This window comes from Silurus meridionalis, chromosome 3 (assembly GCF_014805685.1).
Source record: "Silurus meridionalis isolate SWU-2019-XX chromosome 3, ASM1480568v1, whole genome shotgun sequence".
Lineage (NCBI taxonomy): Eukaryota > Metazoa > Chordata > Actinopteri > Siluriformes > Siluridae > Silurus > Silurus meridionalis.
In genome coordinates, this window is record NC_060886.1 from 13,785,525 (window position 1) to 13,809,917 (window position 24,393).

The following is a 24,393-nucleotide window of genomic DNA, read 5'->3' on the forward strand; positions in this document are numbered from 1 at the left end:
TTAGGTGAAGGATTTTAGCTGAGTTCCAGCAGTGGATAGCTAAGCCTTTGGCTTAAAATTGAGTTTCATCTAAGATTTCTATGTGGGAATGTTATGAAGTCACATACATTTAAATCTATTTTAGTTGCTGCCACATTGAGAAGAACACACAGGCACTCACACTGTGAAATTACTGCTGATGCGCACTGCAACTGTTAGGTAAATGCCACTGAATCCTGTGTTAACCTCTGCACACAGCTACATAGTTATCCATGCCACCAATTCCTCTGCTGACAAATAATTAGGATAGGGAAAACAACTACAGTATATGAAAATCACCATCTTCCTTCAGCTCAAACCTTGTAAAATAATAATGAATCATCTACCATCAGTATGACTGAAGAAAGGCAGGTGATTCGAAGCCAAATGGTATCTTTAGCGAATAGAAAATATCCAGACGAGTAAATGTGTGTTTTGAGCTGACTCAAAACAAGCATGGGCTGCAGAGACCACTGACAAATGAGCTGCAATAACTAGGGTGCTAGCAGCAGAGCCGTGGACAGATGGTCTCCACGGCTGAGCTCCAGCAGGGAATCGAGCCCTGCCAGACTGTGGAGCATGAATTGGGCTGTGGTTATTGAGTCTGGAAAAGTACCAATAGAACCTGCATAAGAGGGCTTAGGGTGAAGCTTTGTGACAGGGGCCACATGCTGTGAATGAAAGTGTGAGAGGAAGGGCAGTGCCAGCAGGAGTAAGAAGGCTTGACCATGCAGCTCTCATGACTAGCAAAAGACAGTAAGATCCTTTACATCTAGCAAATTGGGTAGTGATGAGATATGGGGTGTTAAGCAGATTAGCCGGTAGTGAGCTGGAGTAAGAAGAGAAGCTTGCTTACACTGAGGTGCCCTACTCTAAGCAGGTTTTGACTTTCATCAAGTTGCTGTTTTTCCTTTGATGCTTTCATCAAGGCAGCGTGAACATACTGATTCATGATTATGGCCCTTTTTTCCTTAGCAGAAGCATTAAAATAATCAACAGAAAAAATGCTGCATCAGCTTTGGCTCTATGCTATATAAAACTTATCTTGTTCATAAAGTCCCGCTTGCAGGAGCCTGCTGTTAATCAGCCCTTTTTAATCATTAGTGTAATAATAGCAGGCAACTGGAAGAAATAAGTAGCAGGTCGAAGAGCAGAGAGGATTATTTTAACTGCTCCACATCATTGATTTAACATTGAGGGTGGGCCTGCGTCTCAGTGAGTCAGAACTCCTGATTAACCTTCACAAAGCATTTCCAAATTTAACTGTGTGTGAACGAGACTTAAATGTAGTTGCAGCATGATCTTCTTGGAACTAAGCATTACTGATATACCTGGCTGCAAACAGTTTTTTCTTTTTTTTTTGCTAAGAAAAAATGTGTGATTTCTGCATTACTCAAGAAGACACTTACATTCTGCTTAAATGAATAATAACGCATAATTGTACTTTTTATGTCTTTTTAATTTTTATTCACCAATCACTTTTAATACAGGCTGAACAAAGGATTGCACACCTTTTGTGTATAATAATTGGCAGAACGGTCTTAGTAGCAATAACTTGCTGCTAAATTCCAATCCACAGTTTCTTTCTTTCAAAGTGCAGTGTCATCTTGCTTGTTTGCTGTGCAATCTCTCAAAGTATAACGTGTCACCTATGTCCTCAGAACATTAACAAGGGCTTCTTTCACAGGACCTCCTACAACATTTTTAGAAAGAAAGAAAGAAAGAAAGAAAGAAAGAAAGAAAGAAAGAAAGCTTCTCTAACCTGAACTATACACAGTATGGTCGAAATATATAATTTAGCAGATTTTATATTTATCAGCATCTCAAATGGGAAAGGAAACCAGCCTGAATATAATATAAAGTTGTTCATGTGTTACAGCCTGCCAGTCGAATAGCACAAAAGTGCCTGGCATCTTAAACTCCAGTCCTGCACGGTCTTCCATATGTTCCTATTCCAACATCTAGCATAAGAGTCTCTGTGTTTCTGTGTATCTATCATATCTGTGGTTGGATGAAGTGTGGCAAGGACATTAAGAAATCCTAGTGATTATTTCTCTATGACAGGCCTAATACTTTCACTTTAACCAAGTTAATTCAATTGTCATTGATGGAATATGTTTTGGAAAAGGTTCCAAGCTCAGTAACAAAGTACCCAAAGTGTCTTTATATCACCTCTGGATTCAATTTGGATGAAGAACGTTTTTGCAAAGGATGAACAAATGCAAAGGCATCATGCTCCCTGAAAGGTCTCCTGATTCAAATGATGTCCTGAGAAATAAAATTATGAAGTCATTATGTGTGATGAAGCACTGTAGTATAAGCAGTCACATGGGGCAAAATGAGAAGATAAATTAAAGTGTGTTTTAGTGCTTGGGGTTTAGCGATGCTGTACGATTAGCACTGCTTATAGCTGTGTAGGAAAGCACTGACAAAGTGCGACTTAGGGCTGCAAGTCGCTGAGCTATAAACACTGTGAGTTCATTATGAGGGTCTGTAGTGCTTGCAGACCTTTAGGCACTAATTCACTGTGAGATTGGGCCAGTCTTGCCAACTCAGTCTTTACCAACTGGTAGACCTATTACTTGCACATCCACATTTTCTCTCTCCCACATAATTTCTCACCCTCTGTGCTCCTCTTATAACCTCAGATTCCAGAAGTCCATACTGAAGGTGTTCAATTTACAGCAGACAGATGGAGACACTGCTCTTATGATTTCATTACTGAATCCCATCTACTGGAGTTTGTGTGTATATGTGTGTGTGCTTGTGTGCGTGTGCTTATGTGCAATGCTCTTTCCATTATGCCACTAATCAGGAGGTCAAACAGTACTGAGGCACAGCCCTTTTTACAGGAAGGCCCTTTCTCTTTTCATACGAATCAGCAAATGTACAATTTACAACCAGTAGCAATGAATCTGGACTCCCTGGAAGATGGGTATTGGGTAACAGTTGCCCAAAAAGAGCACTAATAGTTTTGAAAAAAAAAGGACTAGCCTTGCAATTTAAAAAACATGCCACGCAAGCAAATAGTCCCCCTACTGTTATTTTATGGCCATAGAAAATTGGTCTAAAAAAAAGGGTCTACTCACAATCACAAAACCTCTCACAATTTCAAATCAATGAGCCTATGTAAGCGCGCGGAAATATAATCATATCAACGAGCATAAATAGTGGTTTACGCTTGAACTATAATTAAGCTTCATTACTGCCTTTGTTGTAAAGACCGTTAAATAATAGCTTACAAAACCTGGGGGGGTTAACAAGAGGACTCAGAGTTACAGCCCCACAGACTCTGTCCTGCTGCTAGCAACAATGATCTGCTGGCAAACAGAAGAAAGAAAATGCTGTGTCTATTTCACTGTCCAATGTTGGTCTCCATTGAAGCCTGTGCTTCCTATACAACAGTGAAAAGAGAAAGAAAAGATGCTTGGCGGTGTAGTTTCAAGTTTAACATTAAACTGTATGCTTAATCACTAGTAGGTGGCTATATACACTAATCTCATTTATTATCTCTTACTTATTAGCTTGACTATAGAGTGCACTCACACATTGGTGGTAAAGATGCCATATATGAGGTCCTGCTCAGGCAGGTAGAAAGTGCTCTGGAGCTCATTGTAGTAGAAGGGGATCTCTCCAGAGCGAGAGCAGTTCAGCCGAGCCTTGGTGAAAGTGGTCCATGTATCCTCGAGCAGGAAGCGGCCACCGATGTCATTCTTACAGACACGCGCCACCCGAGAATACACTGTCTTCCCACAGTCATGCTCCACTGCATTCTCCCTCAGAAAAAAGAAGGTAAAGAGTCCAATGTCGTACGCTGAGATGAACTGAGGCTCTGAGAGAAAAAAATATATATATTCTGATCATTACTGTGGGGATATTTATATTGATTTAGTGCACTCATTCATTCACACTTAAAAATAAAGGAATGCTTCTAATTCTAATGGCATGTGAATGAATCCAGAGAACAAAGAAGAAAACTCACATGGACACTGGAATAACATGATAATAATCGAAGTTTACAAATGAATAAGAGGTCAGATTTAAGGGGTTGACCTGTTGTTTTTGTCTAATTATACACTATACCTTTCAAACACACAATAGTCAATTTATTAATTAAAAACCTATCCTTAATGACCAAACCAGAGGCAAGGAAAACTCCTTGATGCAACCTTTGAGGGGAACCAGATTCAAAAGGGGAACCCATCCTCCTCTATATGAGAAGATACATCTCTACCCTCCTACAGCTGTAAACTAAAGAGTTAAGCAGTGCCCAGTGTGCTGGAAAGATCTTCAATAGCAGCATCAGGGTCATTCTTTAAATAAACTGGAAGCTACAGTATCCAGGACCATCATACACTGGCATGAAGAACGAGGTTTTCGCTGAGTACAGATGGAAATGAAAAAATAGTATTAAACAAAGGGAAAACACTTTCTTATATTAAGTAACCATAAAGATGTGTAAGTACAAGCCGAATACACCAATGTTTATACATATTTATTTTGCTTCAAAGTTTATTATTAGCCATCAACATACACTATGTAGTAATTATTATTTTGGCTGTTTTGCATTGCTACAAATAGTGCAGTGTGTACTTCCAACAAGCAGATATTTCAGTGACTGAGAACTTGGCCAGACTGCTCATGTTGTGTAAGTGTACCCATGTTTGTATGCATGTGCATGACAGATATATGTGGGCGAGGGTATGACAATTTCTTTTTTTCTTGCACATTAACATGAACAGATCAGTTCCATCAGGGTTCCTGTGTGTGTATGTGTGTGTGTGTGTGTGTGTGTGTGTGTGTGTGTGTGTGTGTGTGTATGTGTGCCTCTCAGGTAGCACAGACATCTACATATCATGAGAGAGCCAAAACCCAGGGCGTATTCCAGTCCCATTCTGATTCATTTCATTATTAAAATGTAGTCAGTCAGCACCTTATATGTCAGTGCACAGTGCAACAACAGACCAGGTGAATCAGGACCCCAGAGGTCTGTGACGTTCCTTCCTGACCCCCCCACGGGAGCAGGCTTATGAATGGAAATGAGATTTTAATTCACACTTCACATTTGAAAGGGTTATCTTCACATCCCACTGGCTTGGTGTGTAAGTGCTTTTTTTTTTTTTTTTTTACAGGTGGGATATGCTGAGAGCTGAATTTGGGCACAGCAACATGAGTCTGACGGATTATTTTTTCCCACTGAGGCATAGAATTGAGCCTTTGTGCTTTCATATGTCAGATGGGGGGGAAAATGTGCACATGTGTGTATTAACTCTACCTCTCTCTCTCTCTCTCTCTCTCTCTTTCTCTCTCTCTCTCTCTCTTTCTCTTTCTTTTTTCCTCTGCAGCCCCTCACTTCAAATCTCCCACAGTGAAGTTAGGTGGGTGTCTCTGGTAGAGCAGAGCATTGCGGCAGCAATTTCACCCTCTTCCTACTGTGAGGAATAATTATACCACTGCCTGGCAGAGAGCTGATCTGTTCCACCTGAGGCAAAAGCTGCTTGCTGCTGTATAAGTAAGTTTTAACACCTGTCTTGCTTAAAGTAAATAACATGAAGACACGAGAGACATGAGATTCACCACCTAGATCTGAAATATATACTTTTATGCTAAAAATTATACACACAAGAAAGCCACATGTATTCCTAGCAATTAAACCCGTAATTGGTAATTGTGCAAAATATTACACTGGTCAACACAATGAAATTTAAACCAACAAAGACATCATGTTAGTCTTACCATTGAGCCATTTGGAATTGTACTGGGCGGTCCTCAGCGGAGGCATGTTTCCCAAGCTGCGGTAAATAACTGGGTCCCTGCCAGAGAAGTCGATGACCGTGGCAGCGTACAGCTCTCCGCTGTCTGTCACAACCGCCGTAGAGTTATGGCGAGGGTCATAGGGGCAGCGTGCCACACCATTTACCCGTTCCAATATCCTGCTCATATTCCCCACCTGAAACAGTAAGGAAGAAAATGTTAGAATCAATCTGATATGCTCTAATTCATAAAAAAAACAAAAAAAAAAACAATGTTATAAAATCTAGCATTTCTTAATTGCTGAGTAAGTACTACCATTACATACCTCTCTGATGATGCACAGAGGCTGGAAAGCATTAGTGCCACAGGTCATGACCTCCGTCTTGTTAACAAGGAGTACTCGGATGTAGTTTTGACACTCTATCTGCAGAAAAAGTTTACCCTGTCATGTTACAACAGTGCTGTTTCCTTAAATACCACATTTCCCCACCTACATTCGAGTAATTTAGTCATCCAGTAATTATCAGTTAATAACAAGTGCCACAACAACAGACAATCACGACATTCAGCTGCTTCTGAGCTTTGCTTCGAATGCACAGTTCTTCAAACTTAGAGTGATGGAGTGTCTTGGAGAGAAAAGTGCACAGAATATATATGCACTGGGAAACTGACAGTAGTTTATGTTCTCCATTTTAGGTAATGGTTACAGATAGGCTGCTGTTTTGTTCTATGGTTCCTCAATTAGAGGGTAAGCAACTAACAGCTCAGCCCAAACAGGAAGAAAGTCGGGGTTGTTGGGAATTGAGTGAATGGCTAGAAACACTTCCAAACTGAAAAGGCCACGTAATCCCTGAGCATATTCCTTTCAATATCTGCAAATACATATATATATTTTTTTATTGAACGTATGAGCTATAAAAAAAACATTATTCCTTTACAGAAATTTTAAAAACTAAAATGAACTGAGGTCAGACCTGATGTTCAGATTTTGCAAATGAGATTTCTTTTTTTTGCTGGTTAGCTCTTTTTTCTACAGTGCTTCTTAGATAAAAGTAGCACAGTAATCAATCCCTTAAGACAACTTGATCACACTATTTCTTATCAGCACCACAGGGGGACCTTGTCTGGGATGCCGAATTGCTAAAAAGAGCCATCATAAGCACCTAGTAAATGCTGTGTTTTAATCAGCATATTAAAGCTGCACACAAGCACTGATGTGGCATAAATTAGTTATTATTCACAGCACATTATTGGAGATTGTACTTTAGCAAACACTGGCTAAATGTCCTCCTACAAGGCAAACCTATTCACTTTCCTCTGTCCAATGGGATGGTGCTATTTTAGAAAAATAAATAATATTCAGCTGAAAATTCTGGGGTTCTGAAGTTACCTCTGTCTTTCCTTTGCTTTGACAGGACCTCCTGGTGTCTTCGTCTGGGCCCCATTCTGTCGCCTAGGAAACCGAAATACATGTTGAAAAGTGACTAGCGGCATTCACTAGCAGCCAGCAGAAGTTCAGCTCAAGGCATGTTACACAACTGTGCACAGCAATATTGCACTAAGCCAAATGTGTTAAATGACATTAACCTTACTGATGCGTGTTTATTATGTAAACAGCTAAATAAGAGTGGCTATGGCTTAAAAGGCTAAGGCGAGGAAAGCGTTAGAAAACCAGATGAAATTAGCATGTAAATGCCTTTTGCCTAGCTTTGTTTTTTCCAGCCAGAGAAATCTAGTCTCCCCTCCTTTCAACAGATTTGGTGTTTCCATTTTCCTTGTCCCAATCAAACCCAGCTGGTCCAGGAGCAGCTGGTCCAGTATTCAATTATAGAGACAAACAGAAACGGTCTAGAGCAGCCAAAAGAACTCACACATACACACATTGATGAGGTACCTACACCAACCAGGCATAACTTTATGGTTACTGACCACTTGCCTGATATTGTGGTGATCCCACTTTTGGTGCCTAAACAATTCTGACCCATCGAGCATTAACAGCATTAACTTCTTCAACAATTTAGCTACAGTAGTTCGTCTGTTGTATCGGACCACTCGAGCCAGCCTCTACTCCACCTGTGCATCAATGAGCCTCGGCCGTCCATGACCCTGTCGCCGGTTCAACACTGTTCCTTCCATGGAACACTTTTGATTAATACTGACCACTGCAGACAGAGAGCAGTAGCTGCAGATTTGGAGATGTTCTGACCCAGTCGTCTAGACTTGCTTAAATCCTTACGCTTGCCCATTTTTCCTGCTTTTAACACATCAACTTTGAGGACAAAATGTTCACTTGCTGCCAAATATTTCCCACCCACTGGTCATAATGAAGAGATAATCAGTTTATTCACTCACTGGTCATAATGTTATGCCTGGTCTGTGTATAAGCCATCAGAAAAGCTTCCTTTCAAATCCATTTTGTTGGTACTAGACTTTTTTTTTTTTTAATGCATCATTGTCACATTTCCTTTGGAAATTATATACGTATGTTCTTATGGACACATATACAAACAAGCATACATACATTCATTCATACAGTAGTATATACTGTGAAATTAAGTCTCAACTCCACTGTCTTGTTCTCTTAGCTTTCAGAGCTACATTTTCCACAATCTTCTGACTAACAGCACTCATTCTACTCCGTCTCACCTAAAAATAGTCTTCTGCTCAGCCTAGTGTGTGCAAGAGTAAAAAACATTGGCACAAAGCAGAGACAATGTAAAAAAAACTTGTTCTCCACTTTCTAGTCAGTAAAGTACATACCACCTGCACAGAATTAACTGTTCTGGCTCCTTTTTCCTCTATACAGAGCTCTGTGCTAAAGAGGATGTAGTGTAGTCACTTAGGCAATTAGAGGCAGTACTGAACCTATATTTAAATACGATTTGTTTATTGTAATAGATGAACCAGTGTGTAAAAAAAAATACCAAAACATCAACAATAAGCGAAATGCTCCATATCCCAGATGGGCCTTCATTCAGCAATAGCATCATGGCTCAAATGTTTTGAATGAGACTGTCACTCATGATTTTCACCCTGTCCCCCAAAGCCTATTATGCTGGATCTCACTCACTAAGATACGATGATGGTGTGACGTCATACCAAACAAACCCCCGCCATTTACACAGACTGAAAAGCTGTCCAACATAGTGACAGAGAGAGAGAGTGTGCTTGGATACGAGTGGGGGTTGTTTGTGAGAAATGCCTATGTAGTGAGTCATAGTTGGGGTCATTAGCATCTTGTCTTTGAAGCCGTTTGTAGAGGAGTCCGTCAGCTTAACCCTGACCTTAACTATGGCAGCCCCCCTCTTTTCACCACACTGAAACAAAGCCAGTCCTCCACTGCCATTCCCAAAGCGCGTTCTGAGAAGTGGGTCTGTGAAAGCAGCACTGTGTGCCATGTTTGGTGAGAGCCACAATGGGGTTCCTGGGACTTTGCCACCCTTAGGGGAGCAACCATCCACCTGGCAGTGAAGCAGCAATGCTCGGTTTCATTGGGGAGACGATGAAATGTCTGAATAGCAAATTGCCCTGACAAGCGTTACATTTCAAAGAAAAACTGCCCAAAACACACACCTATAATTACCTGCCTTCTCCCGATGAAATATTGGTCATTATAACACTCTACACTGTACTCTACAGTGTATAGTGTATAATGTATAATTTCTTGAGTGACACTTTGATTTGCTGCACTTTCATTCTTTGCTGCAACAAAATTTAGTTAGTAAATAACAGACTGCTGTTCATAAAATGCAACATGATACCGAATAAAAATGCAGAAAAATCGAATTTTTACGATGGTGGAATCCCTTGACTCCCAGTGAGTCTTTAAGAAACATGGTGAAATTGAAGTCAGTTTTAGAGATGAAAGTCATAACAGTTAAAATGGAAGTTGTGGAGATGATAATGAGTGTAATAGAACAGTACTCTCCGATGAATTTTCGCAATCTCATCTCACTTAGTTTTAAGAAATTCACAGTCATGTAACTGTGTGTACGTGTTTGCAGTCAAATGTTTTCAAAAAGACTGGCCAAAGGTGCTCTGTGTCCAGTGCTAATGTGTAATGTGAAAATAAATAATAGTCAGATGTTATTATTTATTAACCAGAAAGTGAGACAATTCTACATTAAAAAAATTGAATTCCATTCAGTGTGATAATACGTAAAAAGTCTGCTTCGGCTGAAAACTCAGTTGCATCAGTTGTGCATGACTGTTATCAGGTGTGACAACTAATTATGATCCATGAATATTACAAATGAGGAGCCTTTCCCGAGACAACAACAATGTCTTTTGGGCATATTGTAGCATCTGCTACTTGCTGCAAGCAAGGCATATTCTCTGCTAAAATGAGTGACATGTGGCTTGTTTGAAACCTTTTTTTCTTTAACTTGACTACTGACGTTGCATCAAGCATGTCACTACAAAAAAACAGATGAAAAAAACCTTAGTTGTGCTCTACTTGTCTCAACATTCTCTCCATATTTGCTGTGCCTGATTGAGGTGCTTGAGCTTGACCCAATTTCCACCTAGTATAGCATAGTATCAATCAAAAACACTGAACCTTCAAGATCTATACATTTCAATAGGACCTCCTTGATCCTGCCTGATTTCGTTCTTTAACACAGTTCCCTATTGAGACGGCCGGTTCCCCTGCACTGATCACCGCCATGATGGATGTGACAAGACTGCCAATGCCCTTTCCTCATTGTCTTACAACCCTGATCCCTACACAAGCGGGTGCACATATGCATTCCGCTTCCTCCCCGTATACTAAGCTCTGCCCAAAACACATGCGCTTGCCCGTTCTAGCACCCTCACCCCTAACACACACACACACTCTCCTCATTACCACATACTCCTCTTCACTAGCTATAGCCAAGATCTGTGCTAAAAGATTTTAGCAGTGTAGTGTGGAGGTGCATACCTTTTAAATGGTGCTGAATGACGGGACTACGAATTGTGCCAAGCTGTGTGAGCTGTATGGGTGTTTGAATGTGAAGACTGAAATATCAAATGGGCAATTATTTAACGATTTGCTGTCGTGCAGCAAAAAAAAACAAAACAATTTAAAGTTCGAAAAGATGACAAGCAGAGAAAACGAAGAGATTTGCCAAAGCCTATGTCTACACTGCCACAGCATGGTTGTAACAGCATGACGACATTGTCTTGCAAGGGTAAATGCACAGCATGGCTAAACCATAATGGATGTGTGGCTATGAGTGACTGCTTTAATCTGAGATTAATTTATTAGTAAGCACAACTGCCTAATATAGTGAGCAATGCATGTTGTTAGAATATAGTTATGCATTTTCACTCTCGGAATATGTTTAATGCCAAAATGCATTCAATATTTATGCACGTTTAAGTAAACAAGATATACGAATATTAGTTTGTCTTGTAAAAAAAGATTGGCAACAAAAAACTAAAGCCAACTCTCTGTTCTCCATCTGTTCTCATGGTCTTTGACATTTTTTCCCGGCAAATGAAAATCGCATAATAACCACCCAGCGACAAAGAGCACATCAATAATTAAATCTGGGCAAATTGCAGGGGGAAATTAATAACCAGTTGACTGAATGAAATCAGCACCGGCTCGTCAGACTCTGATGTCAGTTGAAATTTTCGACTGCTGGCGAAATATATCAAACCAGCACAGTTTAATTTGGTCACTTTTTCATATTTGATAGGCTGCTGAGTTTGAGCCCTCCTAAGCCTCCCTTCCCTATTAGGATACAAAAGGAATAGGCATTAGCACCTATGGCAGCAATCACATTAACGTTCTAATCTCATTTTTTTAGACCATATTTAGAAACGTTACACTGGACCAAAATAGTTGATTTGAATCCAACTTTTCCGAATTCCCATGGATTCTTTCTATACTTTCACAGTTTGTCATGTAGGATTTCCTGTTTTAAATGCAAACTGCTGAGAAGGGCAGTCACCTCTTGCCCAGGGTGGCCTCTGTCCAAGCAGCTGTAAAAATTACTTGTCAATGGTCATGAAAAGAGACTTGCTTTCCTATATTTACGACTGATTTAGAAAAGAAACCTGTTTTTTTGCTTGTCGTATGGGACATTTGATTACTAGTCTTTGTTTGACTAATTAGTCATTTATCATGGACCTTTGAATGGGTTAAATAGGAAACTGTTGAAAACTATACAGTTTCAAACAACATATTTTACTCATGGAAGCTTTTGAAAATCCAGCAAAAGAACAGAAGAATAAAGGTCTCAAAACACGGAAATATCTGCCATGGCTTTTGATTGCATTAGTGTAGCTTGCCAATACAGTCACAGAAAAGTGGCTTAGTCTGATTCAGAACTGCTTTTTTGAAACCTACAGTACACATTTCAGCTCACAGGTCAAGAGCAGAGATGCAAAAAGAAAGAAAAACCTGCACTGGGTGCAGAACACAAATCACAAACCTGAATGCTACATTTCAGCTTTTAAAGCCGTCAGAGAAGCACCATTAGACTTTTGTGCTGTATTTTTCTTTATTCCTCTTCACATACACTCACCTGTACATCTGCTCACTCTTGAAATTATTCAATCAGCTAATCATTTGGCAGCAGTCTAATGCACAAAATGTAGATACAGTTCAAGAGCTTTAGTTAATTGAACTTCAGAACGAGGGGAAAGTGTGATCTTATTGACACAGACTGTGGCATCGTTTCTGTTGCCAGATGGGTTGGTTTGAGTATTTCAGAACATCCCCTGGGGTTGTATCCACCTCTAGTCTTTGCACAGCATGATAAATAAATAATTTCTAAAAATAATTAAAATAAAAAGGTAAAAACGCAGTGAGCAGATGTTCTGTGGGCAAAAGCACCTTGTTAATAAGAGAAGCAAGAAGAGAATGGACAAACTGGTTTAAACTGAAAAGAATTGTTTAGTAGTTTGAATAATCACGTTACAACTGTGTTGAGCAGAAAAGCATCCAAGAATACATCTAACCTTAGAGAGCAGAAAATTACACTGGGTTCCCTCCTGGCAGTAAAGAACAAGAATCTGAGGCTAGAGTGGGAATATTCTTATTTAAATAAAGACTGAATAAAGACCAGGAAATATATTCTCAGGCCTTTGCTGTCATTTGGATATTTTTCCACAGTCAGAGTCATTGAAAACACATTTTTGCACATTCTGTTGTTCGTAATATACATCAATGGTGGACAAGGTACACACAGCATGTACTTGAGTAAAAATAGAGATACAGTAGGTAAAATATTACTCCAGTAAAAGTAAAAGTTCCCCTTTAAACTTACGTACTTGTAAAAGTACAAAAGTATTTGCTTTCAAATGTACTTAAGTACTAGGATTAATTATGGCTATAATGTTCCTATTATAATTTTTATCACAAGACTATTTAAATCAATTTAGTTTTTGTGAAAAGACACTAATGTTACTCTTAGCACGCCAATCTATTAATAGAATGATAATAATGAATCAAAAACTGATTCATATCTAATAAAATTATCAGGAGCCCAAAACTTTTTTTTCAACTACTTCAGAAAAAAAAAAAAAGCAGAGTTCAAGTTCGAGTCAGGAGTTTCTTCCCTCATTTATTCCTCTCGAAATGTTCTGCTTACTGTTGAACTGATGCTGAACTGTATGTTCGAGCTAAGTGGACACCACCAAGTGGCAATCAAAACAAGTTAAAAACAGCACATGTTCTACCCTGATTAGTGGCTTGCTGAATGTTTCACAAGTTTTTATCCACTTATAAATAAGAAGGAACGACTAATTTCTCAAAATGTAGTTGATTAATAAGTACAATATTTTACCTTGAAATGTAGTGAAATTAAAGTAAAATTCTTCACAAATTGAAATACTTTAGTAAAGTACAGATACGCAAAAAAGCTGCTTTTTTGTAACAACATTTTATGCATTGTACTGTTGCTACATAAGTGCCATATTAGATAATTACATGAGCACAGGTGTTCCTATTAAAGTGGCTGTATGGCACACTAAAAGACTGTCCATATCAGATCAGCCATACTTAATAAAGTCCTTAAAGAGCATTGTGAATGTTTAATCATAACCGTGGCTGCTTTTAGTCTACCTTTTAAAAGCACAGGGAACATTTCAACACTCCTGAAGCATATATCATTTGATGTATTTGATGTAGTTATAATTCATGAAGATCCTGAGCAGGTTGTCCTGACATGAAAGTGTTTACCACTCAGCACTGATGGAGAAAACTTTGAGGTAGGAGAAGGTGGGAGGGAGATCAGAGTTATAAAACAGACTTTCTTCTATAAGAGTAGGAGAATGATGGATATTTGAGAAAGTTTCTTTGAAGCATTTTGCCTGTCCTGTGTATTTACATACCAGCCTGGACAATTGTCAGGCCTTATCTTCTACACGGTTCTCCTTACACATAGCAGACCCCTTGCTCTCACCTTTTTATCTTTATTCACAACTCTACTTCTCTCATCTGTTTTTTTTTTTGTCTCTTGATGGCAGCTCAAATTGAAATACATTTTTCCTCCAAAACCCTCCTCCACACCATACAGGGCTGGAACATTAGTGGAATTATCTGAACATCAGCTAAGCTCTGTTTGCTCCAAAACTTCTCACAGTGTGTAAGCAATGCTCGCCGGGTCAGTCATGTTACTCAAAGAGAGCAGATTGTTCCTTTTGATACTATTCATGCATAAAAGAATTTAAGATAATGTATTTTCCTTTTGGAGTAATTTTGGAGTAACAGTTTAATACCAGTCAGGGTGGATCCAGAGCCATGAGACAGTAAAACACAAGTGCATGACAGGACATTCACAACTAAGGGTAATTTAGCATAGCCAGTCCACCTGGTAGCATGCTTTTGAGAAACTAGAGGACCCAATGGAAAACCACAAGAATACATTTAGAATATGCACATCTCCACACAGCGAAAAACCTGAACTCCAGCTCAAACTAGCAACCCTGGAGCTGTGAGCTGGCAGTGTTTGAGGTAAACATTGTTATTGTTTTATGAACAATATTACCAGGCGAATCTGAGATGTTCTCATTTCTTTGACTTTCTAATATCTGACTGACATGAGAAAAATGATGAATAGCACAATAAACAGTCAAGCTGAGGATACCGGGGAGCCCAGGGATGATCATAACACAGGTCAGAACAAATTAAGTAACGACAGGCGTTGTCATGAATATGCTTAGGGTAGATTAAACTCATAACCGAAAAGGTGTTCTTCGAGATCGAAATCTTAAAGGTATTGGATAGTTTAAAAAAACAAAAGAAAGTTCAGCAAGTTATTCTGTTATGACTGATGTTTCTGTAATATATTAACAAATGTACATCTTTAATAAGAGATAGAAATAACGCTTCATGTGTTAGATAATAACTGAGATAAATGTTTAATGTAAGGGCACAAAGAGAAAAAAGTTTGCTAGGAACAAGGTAAGAAAAGTAAAATCTATCTATCTATCTATCTATCTATCTATCTATCTATCTATCTATCTATTAGATAGATAGATAGACAGACAGACAGACAGACAGACAGACAGACAGACAGACAGACAGACAGACAGATAGACAGATAGATAGATAGATAGATAGATAGATAGATAGATAGATAGATAGATACACACACACACACACACACACACCACTATTTCAATGGCAGGTTTTTAATGTAAAAATAAATAAATAATAAAACCAAGATCATTTCAGAACTGTTTCTTCATCCTCATTGTGAAATCACAAGGAATAATAATTAAGATATTAGGGTGTATGCCTTGGATCACTGCCATGCTGAAATGTAAAAATTCCTTTTCATCTTCATCTTCCACTTGCAGGAGCAGACCCCTGAAGATTGAGCAATAATATCAGATATTTTCATCTATTCATGATTCCCTACATTTTGATAAAAGCTTCTGTTCTGGCTAAAGAAAATCGGTCCTAAAGCATGGATGCTGCCACCTGCACCCTTCACCATGGGCAAGGTGTTCTTTGGTGTTGTGCTTTTTACACATTTTACCACATGGTGAGATTTAGTTGCGTGGTGGATGTTTCTTTTTTTTTTTTTTTGAAAGGGCTCATATATAGACACCTCAGCCAAAGACATGTAATGAATATGAGAGATTGTTGCCACATGCAGAGAGTAATCAATACTTGTCAGATATTCTTGCAGTTCCTACAATGTTGCTATAGGTCTCTTTTCAGGCTTCCTGCTAAGTTTTTGTCTTGTCCTTTTATACATTTTAAAGGGACATCCTGTTCTTAGTGATGTAACTGAAGTGCTGAATTTCCTCCAATTTGTCAATGATGGCTTTTATGATGTTTCATGGTACAGCTTCTTTCCTCTTTCATGGTCAAATAGCACTTAACAAGAAAGATACCATGCATATTTTGTAAGATCATGGCTTCAGCAGTCAGATAAAGAAAATCCCTATAAAACAGCTCATCTTTATTATGTTTGGTTAATCAGAATAAGTTCATTGATGATAGCTATGTGATAATTACTTTTAGTAATTAGTTTTTAGTAATTACTCATTAGTTTCGGATAATTCTGAACACAGCCACATCGCCAATGATTTTAAGCGCACACTATTGTAACTTTTTTTACTTTTCATATTTTTCTAAAAAATGTTTTTGATAGGATTCTTTGAAATTTTTATACATTGTAATTTCACACTAAAGGTGAAAAATGTTCTGAGATGATTTAACTTTGTTTAACACCACCAAAAACTGCTGTTTTACAGACTTTTTAATATCCATTGTAAATTCCTTTCCCCACACATTGTTTTATTTCCCTTCAGCCCAAGTTCTGAGGTATATTCTTCCATTTATATCTGCCAGCCTAAATTTAATGTGCTATAAATTGTGTCAGTTCTGTCGGCACATAAAAAGAATCTTTATGAATCAAAAAGTAAAAGTAAGAAGTGTTAGTCATTGTCTTTCTCCCCTTAAGCAAGCCATAGACAGAAATCACACACAGAAATAGTTTTTTTTGGACATGGGTGAAAACATTTTCAATACGTTTGCACAGCTGCATCCAAAAAGCCACAAATCAATAAAGGATGGATAAAGGAGGAAAAAAAATGTCTCACACTTCCCTTTCTCCTACTGTAATAACACTCATTGAAAGCAGAATGTAGCACCTGGAAGGAGCTGAAAAAAACAGACTGAGTTTGACCAAACAAACCCAGATTTACACATCGATGCCAAAGTCAAAGCCTCCTGCCTCCTTTGTACTGTCTGAACACAAGCAGTTACTGATTACTGGTTTTTATGAAAATCTAAAGGCAAACTATAGATGTTTTCAAAGCAATCACCACCTGCATGGTGAAAAACTGGAACTTGTCGACTCAGTAGGGTTTTATGTAATTAATTACATAACTGCATTGCTGATTTTTGCCTAATGTTAAATGCAATGTTTCAAAGTGTATTTACACAGATTCCATGTGTTGCTTCATTCGAGGATTATAACTTTTTCAGTGAGACTGTTCTAAATATATATTGTAAGCTCAGCAGATTCCGATTCTCGAAACCCTAATGGACCAAGAGTTGTAGAGGGAAGACAGAGAGTGTACATATTCCAGTCAATTTGATGATAGATTGTTACATTTTCAATTACAAGAAAATTTAGATACAGGGTGAATTTCCCAACCATCAACGAGTATGATTATGCCTAATATAGTATTTCAATTTTTTTCTCTCCTATCATGATATAATTTCCTGCAATCACACAGTATCATTATGGCTATTTTCTTAAACATTGCAATGTGATTTTGTTATTATTAAATGGCCTAGTGAACAGTCCATCTCTGCTCCAGAAAATAGGTTGATACATTTTGTTCAGCCTAAAATGAACTCAGGAATAATAAAAACAATGACAAAATTAAAGTGTCTTTCAAATTCCCACAGTGTCATTTAAGCACATTCCATTTTTGCCTATCTAGCATCTGTATCATTGGCTGAAAATTCAGCTCAAAAAGTTTAATTCGTTTTAACAGCAGGTGCAGTGTGGACTGCTAGTCGTACGGCTCTCATTTAGTCTTGGAATAAATGCAAATAGGTGGCACCCGGTGTTAAAATCCATACTGTTGGCTCAAGTTGAAATTCTAAAAAAGGCTGCTGGAACTGGACTTTTATCATTTGCAGGCTTTTAACTTCAGGCATTTTCACAGAGTCCATGCCAACTATATTATTTTTTCCATGCTCTTGGACGTAACTGACTGAGCACTGAGCAATCCATGACAACCTGGCAGCTTTGAGCTAAAGGTTTTTCTTACCATTAAAAAATCTAAATAAAAATAGTTTTCTCAAATAATCGTGAACGCTCTTTCTTTCAAATACATTCCGTTTTTTTTATATACATTTTGACTTAATTAGAGGTCAAAGCTCACAGCTTCTTAATGCATATACATAATGTAACAAAGGCTCTTAAAAAACTTTTGTTAAATTTTGTGTGGGTGAGTTCCTGGCCATGGCTGTCTCGCTTGCCATATTATTTTTGCTTATTAGTAGGCATTCTGGCGGGGTCAGCTTGCTCAATAGCTCGGGCAAAAATTCAGAGGGAAGGCACTAGCACTTCTCACCTCATCCTGCTTGTGGAAAGTGGAAAAGATTCTGCATTGGCCCTGCAGGCCTCCTGCCAAAGCCTGCATGTTTGGCACTAGGACATGCATTTCTGAGATGAGCTGGCTCCTGCTCAGGTCCATTCTACTTCTGCTACACACACACACACACACACACACAATAATGCTAATGATGTGAGGCAAATAGTGGAAGGGAGAGGCTAATATCATCCTCGAGATGGCAAAGAAGCACTGGAGGACATATGGAGGACAAGCAGAGCGAGGTGAAGAAAATGCCCCAAAGTGATACAACATAAAACTGCATCCAGCAAATGTAAGAGAAACAGTCAGTGCAGAAATGAAATGAAAATATCCTGCTTTTCACACTTTCACTAGGTGTTTGCTTTTAGTTGTATTGTTATATTCAGAAAGTGAGAGCGAATAAGAGCGGTCTGACACAATCCCGCAATCTCCCTTTCTCTGTCAGGCTCAGACATTCTCCTTCATCTGCTGGCGCCATCTCTCCTCATTGATTTGGACCCTGGCACTGCTTGTGATGCTCCAGTTAGTCTAAATGAAGAAAGATCTGTCTTATTCCCAACTTTGGATCACTCGCAGAAACGATACAGACCGGGGTATTAGGGAACGAAATGATATTGCAGATAACTTTTTCATTTAGGATGGTTTAGTGACAAAATGCATACAGAGATCTTGGGGCTCTACAGAAGACCAAAAAGAGGATGTGGAACAACTAATGCAACCATTCTCTCATAAACTTGTGTTTTTATTGCTATCATAGTCATATTGCAGTGGAAACTAAATGCAAAAGAATGAAAATGGGACCATTATTTGTTTGATGCGGAGTTTCTGATTCGGCTGCAGTGAAATTGAGGCATGACCTAATGTATCACATTTGAGTCGAAATAATTCACACCTTCATCCAGCCATAGCATAGGCATGCCTGACAGTGCAAAAGTTTGACTTTTAATTGGGAAAAACTAATCAGCCTTACTGCTGGGCAAGGTTTTCTTTAAGTATTTTGAGGTGAGTTGGCAGATGCGCTATGCCTCAGAATCCAAAATGTCCCTACTGCCAAAAGCCTTGAAGAGAGAACAAATTGTCACCAAGAAGAAAAATTCACAACCCTGGTATTACTCTTTATGCTTACCTGTATGAGTGAAATGTTGCCTAAGTTCAGTCGAAAGAGGTAGTTTCTGCAGAGAGAAAGGAAAGGTTACATGATTAATATTACGAAGGACAAATGTTAACAGAAGAAGAACAATCCAGATACAGCGTTTATAATACCATTAAATCTGGGAAGTGGGCAGTTAATCTTAAAAAATATCTTTGATTCAAATCATAAATCTGGCATACCCTCTTATAAGTAATTATACAGTATTCAGTGCTGGGCATACAGAAAGTATAATTATTACCTTGCTCCTACTATCAGCTCATTCCTGGTCAGATCAAGAGTGAGTTGGGAGTAATCTCTTACACCAGGGTGGGAAAATGTGGAAATCCAAGGAATTAATGCTAAAGGGGAAAAGAGAAACAGAAAAATGACATCACAATAAAGAGGGGACTCATTTTCTTGCCACTGCTTTCAGTGAGTTATTGCATGCGACAGGCATTAGTGACACTGTAATGATATAAATCGATCAAAATTATATAAATCAGATTTAATCTTGGGATTTTAGATGAAAACACATTATAAAACCTCTTGTGGCTCATTTTTTTTGGAAAGATCATTGGACTTTAATGAAATGATAGCCCTGAGTTCCCTCCATAGACAGTCATGCTTAATGCACTTTCTGTCTTACAAATCTATCACTAATGCTCGATTAGTGAAAACAGTTTAGAACCCAGTCTATAAAATTATCAGTACAAACGATGTGTTTGATATACATTAACTAAAAGTATTTCCAGATGTTCTATGTTCTGTCCAATTCAAGAAATAAATCTTCCTTTCTCTGCTAGTCAGATATGTTACACTTCTGCACAAATAAGGTAAATAGTACACTGCTCTTCCTTTTCTTCCATTCATTTAAACAACACAGATGCCTGTAGAAATTATTTAAATACTGTGGCATTAAATCAGGGAGGCAAGCCCGGCATCATGAGGGAGACCCAGCCGTGAGGTACAATGCTCACTCTACCATATCATAGCGGCTGATCCTAATTCAACATGACAATCGTTCACATTATGTATTAAATAAACTTGTACAAAAGCACAGTTTGACAGAAGCTTCTGTACATGAAAACAATTTGGCTTGGCAGACATTTAGGGCACTCATCAGGGTCTTTTTCAAATGGGAACACAGTGACACAGAAAGACTATTGTGTAAAAAAAAATAAAACCACTTGATCTTTTGGTGACCTAACATGCTTTGAAAAAAAAAGAGATTTCACAATGAGGAGCATGGAAGAAGATTTGTCATCTTTCAAGTACAATCAGAATGTTTTCATAGCTCAAAAAATCTGACATCGCTGCAATGACATTTTTCTTCTTGTTCAACATCACTGCAATGAAAATGTGGTCTAAAAAATATTTCACCTCACAATTCATTTCATTTTACAATGGATCTTTTGAATTTATACAGATAACCATTTTTATTTTTTATCCTGATTTCTAAAAAAAAAAAAAGTCCTTTGCTCACGTTTGAACATTTCCTGACAAACTTAGAAGCAGTAAAGCGATCAAATTGTCACGTACATATTTTTACCAAAGCTTTGAAGGTCCAAAACAAATTCAGCTGTATTTGTACAGGTCAGAACCCTGGTGAACATCCCGCCTAGTCAAAACATGTTAAAAATAAAACCTCAGATCACAGTCTCAAGGGGTCTCAATTATCCAGATGTTTGGGTCAAAGCAAAACAATCTCTCTCATGGGAAATTGCATCAAGGCAATTTTTAAGCACCTCTAAAGAGAAACAATAAGATCTCGGCGTATGATCCTTACATCACTGCTGCACACTGCTAAAGAATGTGCTTGAGTCTGACTGTGACCATATGGCAGCGCAATTCGAGTCATTCTTTACAGAGACATAACGAGAGCAGGGTTCCATAATCACATCCCTCACGGGGGTTTTGTAGTGTTTATCCACACTAGAAAGTTTGAACAGAACACCCTGCAGTGATCCCATTCAGGTTTAATGAGCAGTTATAACCTCCGATGTGATTTACACATCAAATCTGTTTGGATTCAGTACATCCAGACAATTTCCTAATCAGAAAACAAGAAGATACAAAATTTTCTCTGGCACACACACACACACACACACACACACACACACACACACACACACACAGGTGTAGTCATAAGCATGTTATTATAATAAGTGGACGATGGACAGCTGCTTCTTCAAATCTTCTATATGCTTAGACTGTAGTGTGCGTCATTCACTCACGTGGCCCAGAAGAGTGCTGCGTGCATGCTAAAAGAAATTGAGCAAAATAGAAGACAGCTGACAAGCAGATCCATTTCTGCAGTCCAATACAAGTGCAATGCTAACATCTGGATTGCCTCGACACACTGCAGGGTTACAGTTCACTCAAGAAAAAGGCAGAAGGGTTTAATAAAGAGGACAGAGCTGAAAGCAGCATATCTAGTAAAAGATGAGTAAAGCATTTTTTCCACACAAAGCCGAATTTTTCATTTTTAGAAACCATTTGGGAATAAATATAATTAGAGAATCTTGTGAGCTGCAAAACTTCGTTTTAGTGCAAATCTGTTTGTTTATTCTCTGATGGGGAATTAGAGTTCACTTCGTTCACACAGTTGTAGTTTCACTTACTCTTGACTTCATATGTATGACTGCCTCTTTATAAAGTGTGCTTGGACCTGGCAGTCCATACCAATACAAAGAAAAGAAGAAAAAGACAGACTATTTTTGGGAAATTGGACAGGTCTAGAGGATGAAGTTAGGGATATTTTTTTCAGTCACACTCGAGGTGGGCCAAACCTAACCTTTAGGATCATCTGAGTGAGACAAATACCCTTTATATTCTAAAAGCAAAAGTCGAAATGCACAAAATGGCACAAACAACAGCCATAACTGACACTAGACAGCCTTTCACAACTAAAAAAAAAAAAAGACTAGCGAAGCAGACAGCATATTAAACAGAGAGTTGTGTTGATTCATCAAAAAAAAATACAAGGAATAGCAGCTTTCAAGCAAGCCTGGGCACAGTAAACCCTGTAATACTACACACGTGGTGTTTAGTTGTTAGAATCATCATATCATGCCTTTAATTGCAAAGTACCACAAGGGTGGAAGAAAATTACAGTTTATTTTATTTAAAAAAAGTCTATTACAGAGTTCCCCAAGACCAGTAAGTAGCAAGTAACAGGCCCTGGAAGAGTTGTTACCAGGCCGCAAGAACGTTCTGGAGAAAATGTATGTAGATATGACACTATTCGGAAGATCATTGGTGACCTTGTGCTCTGACCCCAACCTCCTAAGATGGGATATTTGAATGAAGTAATTTTACTGTTAGCGAGTGGATACATTATGTTTAAATAAAAAATAAAAAAATAAAAAAATAACAAATACATACACCGTATTTTCCGGACTAAAAGCCGCTACTTTTTTCCCCCACGCTTTGAACCCCGCGGCTTAAACAACAAAGCGGCTAATTTATGGATTTGTCCCGGGTTTTTCCCGGTTTCACAAACTTCAAGGCAAAAAACTGAGCCCCATAACATTAGACCAATGAAATTGCCGAACGGGTTTAAGGTGAACCAATACAACTCTTTATATTAAATCAGATGCGCTCATAGATGCGCCCACGTCATAAATATGGATGATGCTCCTCTGACGTTTGACCTGCCCCTCACTCAGACTGTCTACAGGAAATGCGAATTATTCATCACGCTGAAAACAACCGGGCATGAAAAAACGCACTTCACCTGTGTTCTGAGCTGCACGGCATCGGGAGAAAAGCTTCACCGATGGTGATTTTTAAACACACGACGATGCCAAAAGATAAACTCCCGAGAGAAATTCTTGCGAAAGGTGAACAATGACTTTCTTGGTAGGCTACTGTTTAGATACAAGCCGTGTAACAGACACTGTCTTTCGTTAAAGCCTGCGTAAAGTTCATTAGTTTCTTATAGACAGGTGTGGCTTATTTATGTTCAAAATTAAAATCTTTGTCAAATTCAGTGGGTGCGGCTTATATTTGGGCGCTTAATAGTCCGAAAATTACGGTACATATATATCCCTGATCGGTAGTGTACAAAAGTTGGAGGCTTCTGGTCTTACAGATTAAATTTGCCAATAAAATCTAAATTAAATAACCCCTCAATGATTAGTACCCGAATGCCAGCAGACATTACAACATCACCCTTTCTATATAATAATTACTCTTGTCTGAATGGAATGTTTGCATTGTCACATTGCTGTAGGTTGCATTGAGCTTTTGTCCCATTAACAATACGCTTTCTTTGATTACATCAAGGAGAGGCAGCCCAGGCGTCTCATTTCACATTAACTACCTCAGAGCAAAAATCCAGACTGATTTTAAAACATACAGCATTTACAGAGTAATGGAGGTATTTACAGAGTAATAATATTATATGAATTACAGCTCTTAGAAAGTTGCTGCAATCTGAGTTATTCAGCATGGTGAGAACTAGACTCAAAGATTGCTTTTCTTTTCTTCTGAATCATCAGCTCCTGTTGCAAACTACAGCATTGTAATTGCATGTTTGTAGACAAAGCAGTTGTACTAAAATAGCTGACCTTGGTTTCGAGTTTCCGACAGACTTTTCAAACAAACTAGAGCTGGGAATTTCAGAAAATATAGAAAATTACCAGTAATTTTCTCTATAGTATGAACATTTCTCTAATAGCACAACGGAAAAAACAAACCAAAAATGAAAATGTAGATATTCATAAAATTGACATTATCTCTAATGGTCTCACTTATCACCATTTTGCTAATGGACCCTGGTCCTAACTCAAATATTTGATAGATTTTTATGATATACTTAATTATTTTTCAAAAAGCAACATTTTAAGTCATGAATGTTAGAAACTGAAGCTGCAATGGACTGCACTGTCATCTGTTTTAGTAACAATTATTAATTCTTAAGTTGC

At 38.3% G+C, this 24,393-nt stretch overlaps 1 protein-coding gene across 4 annotated transcripts in view; it reads right to left on the reverse strand.

The window, feature by feature from the left end:
- The window catches only part of sema5ba (sema domain, seven thrombospondin repeats (type 1 and type 1-like), transmembrane domain (TM) and short cytoplasmic domain, (semaphorin) 5Ba), a 93,965-nt gene that overhangs the window by 22,801 nt on the left and 46,771 nt on the right, over positions 1–24,393 (reverse strand). For 3 of the 4 annotated variants that reach the window (XM_046845613.1, XM_046845610.1, XM_046845611.1), the window contains 6 exons: positions 19,725–19,824; positions 19,460–19,505; positions 7,163–7,225; positions 6,098–6,196; positions 5,755–5,968; positions 3,565–3,850 (listed from right to left, as the gene is read on the reverse strand). In XM_046845613.1, coding sequence (XP_046701569.1) covers positions 3,565–3,850; positions 5,755–5,968; positions 6,098–6,196; positions 7,163–7,225; positions 19,460–19,505; positions 19,725–19,824 — 808 coding nt within the window. Of the gene's footprint in view, positions 1–3,564; positions 3,851–5,754; positions 5,969–6,097; positions 6,197–7,162; positions 7,226–18,312; positions 18,862–19,459; positions 19,506–19,724; positions 19,825–24,393 lie in introns of those variants that run through there. The other variant, XM_046845612.1, reaches the window with a different exon arrangement.